The 10,053-nt window shown below is 41.3% G+C and overlaps 1 protein-coding gene across 1 annotated transcript in view; it reads left to right on the top strand.

Annotated features, from left to right (window-relative positions):
• Window positions 1-231: 231 nt before the first annotated feature.
• LOC131413217 (zinc finger protein 385D) overlaps window positions 232-10,053 on the top strand; it is a 278,387-nt gene continuing 268,565 nt past the window's right edge. Inside the window, exon 1 of the mRNA XM_058553843.1 lies at window positions 232-460. Within this exon, the coding sequence (XP_058409826.1) occupies window positions 439-460 (22 nt within the window). The 5' untranslated portion in view covers window positions 232-438. The remainder of the gene's footprint in view (window positions 461-10,053) is intronic.

Here is a 10,053-nt window from a genome sequence, read left to right as displayed (position 1 = left end):
ACTCCGCCCCCTCCCAGATCTCCGGGCTCGTCAAAGCTTCCCGAGAACCATGGTTGGTCCAGGCAGGCAATCGGAGCACCTCATGGAGCCGCTGCTAACCGGGAGTGGGGTGGGGTGGGGTGGGGGTGTCTGTTTGTAGTACTCTCAGTCCTGATGTCACAGGCGCGGCAAGGACATCGCAAGGAGGAGTCGGATTACAGTAAGGATGGGCAGTGCAGCAGGCAGCCCGAGCGCACGCTCCAGCCGCCGGGGATCGTAGCCCGGGAAAGGCAGCCTGCAAGGCGCTCATCCCGCGGAGGAGGCACGCTCGGCGCTCGCTGCTCTGCACGCCGGGGACATTTCCACGGAATGTAGCATGAAACGGCTCTGCTCTGCGTGTCAGCCTTGGGTGCGAGCTGATGCTGAAGACGCCGCGGTGGGGTTCCAGCTGTCTGATTAATGAGAAACATAATGTATTTTGGTGAGTGTTAACTCTGATGATGTAATTCTGGGGGTGCCCAGCTCTTCCTCAGTGCAGACAAGCCCTTTACAAAATCTTTAAGCCGCAAGAATATATTACATTAAACCTACCTCCACTTGGCAACTGGAGGACCAAACTGGTGCAGCCTTCAAAGCTTGCTTTGTGCTACGATTGGGACTATTAGTCATGAATGAGTTTTAAGTTGGAAAAGAAAAGAGACAGGGGTGGGGGTGGATAAACTTTGCCTTGATTTGTCTGCGTGAAGTTGGTTTTTTTAGCTAGGTGAAGAAGGAGAAATGATGAGGCATGGGAAGTCATGGGCTAACTTAATGGAATGTAAAAGAAAGTTCCTATACTATTGATGCTGTGAAGGCTTAGTCGATATCAATGTTTTATTAAGCATTTTGATTTTTCCCTAATTCTGAGGCAGAAGGGGAAAACATTCTTTGGTGTGCAATAGTTGAGCAGCTGAGAACACTCGTCTATACCATCCCAGTTTTCCATCTAGCTAGAGCAGCCTAGCACAAAATGCATATTATTTTAAACCGTTAGAGGTCTCGAAGCTGTTAAATATTTGTGCAGTTTAGTTGTGTGCCCCGGTGGAAATCTCCCTTAGGTTTTCAGCTGAGCTGTCTGCATTTCCAGAAAACATGTTGAGGCTTAGATCTGGGCTATCAGTGGAGCACTGTGAGCGGGCTGGGAGCTGTACATTTGCACTGTAACGCTGCAACTTACTGCTGGGAGAGAAGGCAAAACCCCTTCACTAAATAAGAAGCCAAGAATTAGGACTGAATATCCTTTCTCCCTCCCTGCAGTTATGCTTTCCTTCTGTAAGTTCCATCCGGCGTCATCGTCTAAGGTCTTCTATCTGATATTAAAAGGTTTGTGAGAGCAACTGGAGAGGGACAAGGGAAGGATTCCAAGATGCAAATGCTCTGGGTGATTTCTTGGTTTGCTTTAAATATGAAGTCTAGAGTCATTTTTCAATTAAAGAGGTATTTAGATAAACTTGCACTGGGCACTATTAGTTTCTTGGGCATTTACTTCTGTGTGCACTGTTTGCTTTGTTTTGTTTTCTTGAGCCTCTTTGAAACATTTGCGAAAGTCTGGAAGGAACCCAAGTTGCAAAAGCCGAACGCCTTTAGTTGTCTTGACAGCAGTTTTGATTTCCCTATAATTTGTGTCATATTAGAAAAGAAGTCTTAAAATAACTGAAATGGATTGGGAAGAAATAATTCTCATTTCATAGCCAAATTTAAGCAGAATCCAGAGGTAACATCTCTTTTCAGGGGAGAGAGATGGAGGTGGTAACCTTGTTTATTGGCAATTAATAAAATAGCAAGTATTTATTGTGAATATATGTTTGATAAGTGTAAAAGCTTATAAAGATAATATGTCTTTTGGGCAAAATAAAACTTCTGCATGTGTAATGATATCGGAAGAATGGAAAGTAGATTATAATTTTAGCTTAAGTTTTCAGCCTCTTGCAACAATTCTTACGTGATTGTGGTGAGGAAGTACTGTTAACCAGAGTAGTGGTACAGTCTAAAAGTACTAGTCAGAGGCCATCCATGCTGTACTGGATTATCATGTGGCTATTGGAGAAATGTTCACTGGGCTCGCTCATGTTATTAACTGTATGCTAGTCCAGCCGTCTGGAAAAGCACAGTGATTCACAGGACAATTAGTTTCACTGTGTAATGCAGGTTTTAATAGTACAAATTGAAATGTGATGTCCTACTTCAGATGAAACTGTACTCTTTGAAAGGCAAGTCTAAAGTTGCCCTCTGTGTCGTGAGCATGGTTCTGTCTTACCATCATTCCAGCATGAGATGTGTTTTTCTATTCACGGAGGAAATCATGTGTGTTTAGGAATGCTGTTTCTTTCAGGTTATGTTATGCAGCCCCTCATTCAAGCTGTTAGACATCCAGAACTCTGAGATCCCACCTGTCTCTAATAAAATCCATGGTACAAGAGCTAGGGCAAGAAGACTTGAGCAGTACAACCCAGGCATGTTCAGATTCTATAGCATTCTAACGCTTGCAAATCTCTAAGGCTATGTATGTATGTATCTGTATTTATGAGTGTGTATATTTGTGTGTGTGTGTCCAAAATTTTAGCTATTTTGGGTAATTTTTCAAAGCAGTGCTTTCACTTTGCAGTTTGGTTGCCTGTTACTTTCATCTTCATTTTTGAACTGTAAACGGTTTATCAAGTCAGGGAGAACAGGGACAAAGGTTGAAAGCAGGGCTGCATTCTTGGGCTCTTCTGGTGATTTGTGGGAATGGGGTAGAGGTGTCAGAAGTCTTTTATTTGCATACCCAGCAGGAGTGATGGAGAGTAACACTGAGTGAATTGATAGGCAAGCAGGATATTTACTTCCCGTAAAAATAATCTAATTTGTCAGTGTTGCACACCCCCGCCCCTTCAGATATAACTGAAGAATCATTGCCGGAACAGGCTGGCTCAGGCTCTCTGCTTCTCTGTACTCCTCCTTCCCCTTAGAGATTGGACAATTGGACCATATCCTTGCTCAGTTGGAGTCAGTTGTGTGTGTGCAAGTTGGTGGAATATGTAATATTTCCAGTTCTCAAGAATAGCTCATGTTTTGAGTGTGCTGTCTCAGACTTAAAAGACTATTGGAGCCTTTTAATGACTTAAGCCTCACTCTTATCTCCTATTGAAATTTTAGTGCAGTGTTTTCAATAATTGTTCATTTGCACTTACTGGGCAGTGATTTAAGAGTTTGCTGTTCAGTCACTGTGGATACTTTTGTTACTTATTCTATCGATCCTGCCTTCATTACTGGGAGTTAAAAATAAGGTTCACATGGGAGAAAGAAGCAAGGAAAATCCCAGTCAGCAACCTGATTGGGATTTACTGTAAAAGCAAGGGAAATAACAAATACTTATGAAGTTACCCTCTCCACCCCCATAAATATTTTACATAGTTAAAAATTACATGTGCCAAGGATGAATAGCCATTAATAATTTATCCAGAAATAAAAGCAAGGCAGCTTGGAGATTTCTCCCCAGATTAAGGAAGAGAGGCCGTGGGTGGTTGTCAGTACAACAGACCTGAGCTGCCGGGTTACAGTTTGTGAAGAGGAGTGTGCTGGGATGAAGGGCAGGTTCTTTGCTTGAGTGCGTCGCAGCTATTTCTCAGAGCCTGGCAGAAGGTTGTAGCCTCGAACTGTCTCCAGCTCTAAGCACCGTATGTCTGAATCATCTTCCCCTTTCCATCTGGCCCAACACATTTCTCCACTGCTGGAATGGTGAGTCGTTGCCAGTGGTCATGTCAACCTCACAAATTGTCCATGGTTGGCCAGAGAGGTGCCATGTCGCAACCCTTTGCCATCAGGAGAGAAAATGGGAGGCTGATTGCACTGAGGAAATTCTATGTGGCCGAAGATCAGGACGTTTTCAGGCCAGAGTCAATCAGATGCAGATTATGGTGAGCTTATAGCCAAGGAGAGGCTGGTGCTTGCTCCATGAGAATACTCCCCAAAAAAGAAATGATACATCTAAAACAAATGAGCAGAATTTAGAGACAAACACGAAAGCCCACTCTAAATGCTACTATTAATGGCATATTAATTAAACGTGGAGAAACCAGCGAGCAAAATTAGAAAGTGTGAATGAGCCATTCAAGTTCAGCTTGGGGTTAATTGTGGATCTGCTGTCTTCCTTAAAATGCCTAAGAAAAATAGGAAAAATACTTAATGGTGTGCCTGTCATAGCAAGAAATACTTGATTGAGGAAGTTTTTAATATAACAGCTAGAAAAAAAAATCCAGTAGTAAAATTCTAGGCCAGAAACCTATTCCCTTGCCTATAATAGACACGTTTGTACATTGTCATAGGAAGGACTTTTGTTTTTCCCCTGGGATGTTTAAAAGATTCTCAAGTCAGCATTTACACTTTTGGTTGTGGCTGGACCATCAAGTTTCACCTCTAAAGCAGTATGTTAGGAAAATAGTTAAGTGGTAAGGTTATGAGGAAGGAAATGAGCAAAAAACAGCGGGCAGCAGAGAAAAACATTCCTCTTTTTTTGTGTTTTCAGTGGAAACATTTAACTCGTCCTAATTAGTTTGTACTGAGTGATCTGTTATGGGGAATTAGGTCCACTAGAGTCATTTAACACTCTGGAGGTGTTTCTGTCTTCCTGAGGCTCACAGAGGGAGAGAATCATTCAGGAAGGAACTTTTTAGTCCAGATTCCCCTGTTGTAAAATTTGAAGTCATTACTATTATGTTTTATTACAAATGAATCTAAATAACATGTAATAAATTACTACATAACTGGGATGGAGAATGTGGCAGGTGAATACTGTTGGAAAGTATCATATGCAGAAACCTGAAATCTAAGAGGACTTAAAAAACCATAGATTTCTCCCTCAAGACAGTCCTCTTTAAATTCATATGAAGTTTTTATTTTAAGGAGCCAAGTTTGATCAATATGCCAGTAACATGAATTCCTCATTACACCCTTAAATTTTGAGCTAAAAAATTTTATTTTTTTTTAAAGGACCTTCTTAGTTGCTGTAATTATATGGAAATAAGATGGGTTTATTTAAGGGATAAGTTCCAAAATTCATGAGATAATGACGACTTGCAAAGTTACCCTTTTGTGGGTGGCATAATTGTTCTGAAAAACAAATGAATAATTTAAATTAGTGGTTTCTGACTTCCATTCCAGAAGATTTGGTCACAGCTGCTTTTGACTGAAACTTCCCTTGATAAGACGAGATGTGTTGGCGTATGTGTGCTTCTGTGTGTGTGTGTTTCACACTGGATCGTCAAATAGTGCCTTGTTATATAAATACCCAGATATTATTCCTTGTTCACATCTGTTATGTATTCCTAAATCTTTTCACATTATTTGCAAGGTAAAACATTAAATATTGAATTAATAAGATGGATAGTAAACTATTTTTTAAGCACAGCTGGCTTTCAAGTTTAACGGCCATTATATACATTAGAGGTTTTAAAAATCAAGTCATAAGGATAATTTTCAAAGCTTTACCTGCTTAAGAAAGAGTAATGCGTGTATAAGCAGAAACCTATTTCTACTTTGACCTTGAGAAAGAGATGTTTCCATTTGTATTACACCACGGAAAACCTGTCAAAAAACAACAAAGGTCATAGTCGCTGCCCTCTCTCTCTTTTTTTAAAGAAACTATTACATATCATTTCCCACAAAGATTAGTTTTGCAACAGAATTTCACACATGATTGGTGGCATTAAGAGAAAATACAGCATAAGAGGTGGCTAGAAATATCAAAGCTTAAAGTGGTTGAGATCATGCTTGCACCAAATTGCTAGGGTTGAAAATAGGAAGATGCTTTGCTCTGTTGCAGCGTTAAAATCGTTATGAAGCAGCTGGAAGTCAGCCTTCATTGAATGTGAACTCCAGGTTTGCACAGCCTTTAAAATCGAAGGTATTTCCATGAAACCCTCATGATTCCGAATCCTGAAATGCATATGAACCTCTGTCAGAGCACTGGATAGGATGCATCGAACCCCTTCTCCTTATGAACATTTCGGTTTTCTCCTTTTCGCCCACTTGCAATATCACATTTCTGTAAGTAGGGAGGAAAGAGAAAAGTATCCTGGCCAAGGTCGGAAGGGAAATCGGCAGCAGAGTCAGGATTGGTGCTCTGAGCAAATGCTGTCTGCCCCAGAGCACGATTGTACCTGGTGGGAGATGGGGGCTCTGGGGCGGGCATGGGGTTGGTCAGCTGAGAGTTCTGTTAATGGATGAGTGTTTGATCTGTGTTCTCAGCACCCTGCTTGACTCAGTGCCAGGCACACAGGCACTTACAAACGTATTGAATGTGCAAGACTGATTGTGTTGGAGATCAGAGAGGAGGAATCCTCCTTAGCAGAACCTGTAAGGGTGACGTTCTCTACGCAAGCTGGTATATGTGTGTTGACAAGAGAAACGCTCTGCTTTGTTCCTGAACACTAGCTGTTTTTTTTCTTAATCTGTGAAAGTAAGGACCAGTCCTTACAAATTAGATCTTGAAATAGATGTAAGGAAGTCCACAATCTTTTTTCTGTTTCCATTTACTTCTTTCTTCATAGAACTCTGCAGTGTCAAGAGAAGAGGGACAAATCCAAAGAATATTGAAACCAATGTACAAAAATGTCTGAAGAATACCTAAAATCATCCTATAAGATGGTAGAATTGCACATTGTATCGATTCATCTGATCACAGCATTCTCTTGCCCCCAGGCTGGGGTAGGCAGGAAAACCCCCTGAGTATAGGTAGCTGAAAATGTCCAGGAAGGCCACCAATTTCGAAGATTGCCATTTGTGTAGGCTGAAGAAAATGGGGATAATTTTGACTACTGTTTGCAAGGCTTTTGTGAAATTGTTCTTCACACTTACCTTTTTCATATACATACATTTTGCTGATGAGGGAAATTACTGGTGGCAGATTGCTGAGGATAAAAACGAAATAATGAATGTAAACGTACTTTAATAAACATGCTCCCTTACACTTGTATAGCAATTTGTATTTTTCAAAATGCATCAACATTATGCTTTTGTAATCCTCAAAATGACCCATTGCAGGAGGTAGACAAAAGATAATTATTCCTATTTTTAGATGAGGAATCTGAGCCTCAGATGCCTGAAACAACTTTCTCAAGGTCACACAGCTAGTAAATGTTAAGGCCAAGACTCCAATTCAGTACTTCGGAGGCTTACTTCAGTGCTCTTTGCTCTTTACAGCAGAGCATAGGGGATGTTTTTATGAATGGAAGATTATGTGTAATATCAACACTAGAAAAAATATTCCAGCTGATAGCTAAAGAAATGAATACAAATCATTGGACTCTATAATATGTTTGTGTTTTGGCTTTGTGGAATCACAAATTGATAACAGAGGCCTGGACATAGTTCATGCTTTTATTTATTCTGCCTTGTCTTTTTACATCAAATAATTAATAATCAGAAAAAAAAATACTAATTAGAAGACATAAATTGGCCTCAGGTGGGACCCAGGCTTTCTCTACTCTCTCGGTTTTTCCAAGGCAGTATTAGATATTAAGGGTTGTAATAATTACATTTGCTGGTGTCTCACTATTTAACTCAATGCTTGGAAAAGAAATCCAAGTCATGTGTGCTAGAAACTCTTTGATATTTACAGTGACACCATCTCCAGGATTTGTTCAAGATGGAGTCCCAGCCTGGCACTTTATTCTGTGACTGATCAAGAGGAAAAAAAATGGCCTACGTTAGAATCTTAACTGTTCCACTTACTGGCTCTGTAATCTTGAGCAAGTCACCTCACATTTTTGATACTCAGTTCTTTTGTAAAAGGAGAATAATGATAATATGTTTCCCACAGTTCTATTTTGAGGACTGAAATATACAAGGCATATAAAAGTGCCAAGCCCCAGGAAGTACATGCTAAGCCGTCAGTGAAATTTGATTCTTTCTTTCTTTTTTCCTCTATATCAGCCCAATATACAAATGTATGAAAATTGAAAAAAGTTATTATATCTGTTAAGGTCAAACCAGAAATCAGGATCCATGCCAATTAATTCACAAAGAAGGACTTTAATGCCGATAATTTGTTATATGGGTGATAGAAGAGCTGAGAAGCCACAGGAGGGATGGTGAGGTAACCCAGAGATTAGCGATAGCAAGAAACTGGTGGTTGTAAGATGGAGAGGGAAGAGATAGAGTCCTGGAGGACAAGGCCCAGGGCCTCCTGGCAGGAGCTAGAATCATGGCAGGCCTAAGACATTGAAAGATGGAAGGATTCAGCCTTCGGCACGGAGAGAGAGAGAAATACCCTGGCTTCTCCTGTTCGCCCACCCTCTAATGCACTGCCTCTGCCTCTCATTGGTGGAACTGAGCCAGATGCCAACTGACAAGGCAGCCTGGGCAATGCATCCTACAGGTGTCAGCACCTGGCAGTCCAGGGAGAGTTGGATAAACTGATCTCAGGGCAAACTGGCCACGGACCTGGAAGGAGATCTTACACCTGATATAAGTGGCACTTTAAATGAGAATGTCTCTGTAAAAACATCTCAATTATCAGTGAGAGGTTTGGTTGGAAGAGACACAAGTAAGAGAGACAGGAGGATAGTTGAAGAGTTTTCAGCAAGTCCTCACCAATCCTCCCAGTTCAAGTAGCGACTTTGTCACTTGCTGGTAGTGTGACGTTGGACCAATAGTTGCATCTCTCTCTGTGTCAATTTTTCGCTTTCTACAATGGGTTAAAGAGTCTCTCTGAGAGCCAGGTTCAATGAGATGTTGAATGCAAGCTTCGTAATCTGCAAAGCACCATATGAATGGGCCTTGTTATGAGGATGTGAAAAACCAAGTGAATTAGAAAGAGAAGAGTGGATTAAAAAAAATAAAAACAGCTTGGAAATATACTTTCAGCTCTGCAGCTTAGCATTCCAGCAGAGATTTCTAGTTCACTGAGGAAGGGAGAATTTGCTTACTTCCTCAAATAGCCCCTTGTATTGTGGGGTTAGATGTACCTTCAAGGCCACATCTAATCTGTTCTTTGTCATTATCCTATAACAAAGGGAAACTGCAGAAGCAGAGGCAGGGGAGAGAAAGGGAGCAGGGCAGGAAACCCTTTGTAAAGATTCTGTGCCCCATATTCCTTCCTCTCCAAAACTCTAACAGGGATAGACACATTGAAAGCTGAGGGAGTTTATTAATAGTTGCTTGGGAAGAGAAGAGGGATTGGGTATCGATTTTTATCCTTCCATGTGTTGCTGGACTTTTAAAAACTGATTTCTTTGGCTGACTGGCCCTGCTATTAAAAAAAAAAAAATTAAGGCAAAACATTCCACCCTTCCTGTATGGAATTATTAGCATCTCGCTCAAAGCCTGGTTGTAAAGCCCTGTGACAGTTCATAACTTACGGTGCCCTTGTTTTCAGGCGACGCTGCGGGGGCTGCTGGGAATCGTGGCCTATGCAGTGCACAGTGTGGAAGCCGCATGATTACCACCAGGTGTTTTAATTAGCTGCCCCAAGGAAGGGTGGGCTATAACTTAGAGGTCTATGGGTATTCTTTGGATTCACATCCTAAGGAAGCTTTGTGAGTTAAAAGGTGCTTTAGAAGGCAGATTCCTTTTAAAAAAAGTTTCCTTTATAAAAAAGTTGTGTAGGATCCTAAATACCAACCTTCTGGTAAATTACTTCTTTTTTGGCAGTGTTACCTGGTTTTTCCTAACTTTTAAATGCTTAATAAGTAAGAATATTGTAGTGAGAGGCTTAAGACGTGGGCTTTCTGGTCCTCTGGGTTTCCTTAGAGAATTCCTCAACTCCCATTTGTGGAGAGGAGGCCTGGTGCTGACAGATGATGCTGGCCCACTGACAGAGAAGGGAATTGAACAGAGGCTGAATGCCTGCTGCGTGCCAGGTGCTGGCGTGAGCTATTTCATTGGCACCTCACACCATCCTTAAGAGGAAGATCAGTGGATCTAAATCCTGGCTGCACAAAGGAATCCTCTGAAGAACTTTGAAATGATGCTATTGTCAAGGCCCCACTGCAGTCGGATTAAATCCACTTCCCTGGGGTGGACCCCAGGCATCTGCATTTTTAAAAAAAATGCCTC

Source organism: Diceros bicornis, chromosome 2 (genome assembly GCF_020826845.1).
Source record: "Diceros bicornis minor isolate mBicDic1 chromosome 2, mDicBic1.mat.cur, whole genome shotgun sequence".
NCBI lineage: Eukaryota > Metazoa > Chordata > Mammalia > Perissodactyla > Rhinocerotidae > Diceros > Diceros bicornis.
This window is presented reverse-complemented; position numbering and strand designations above follow the sequence as displayed.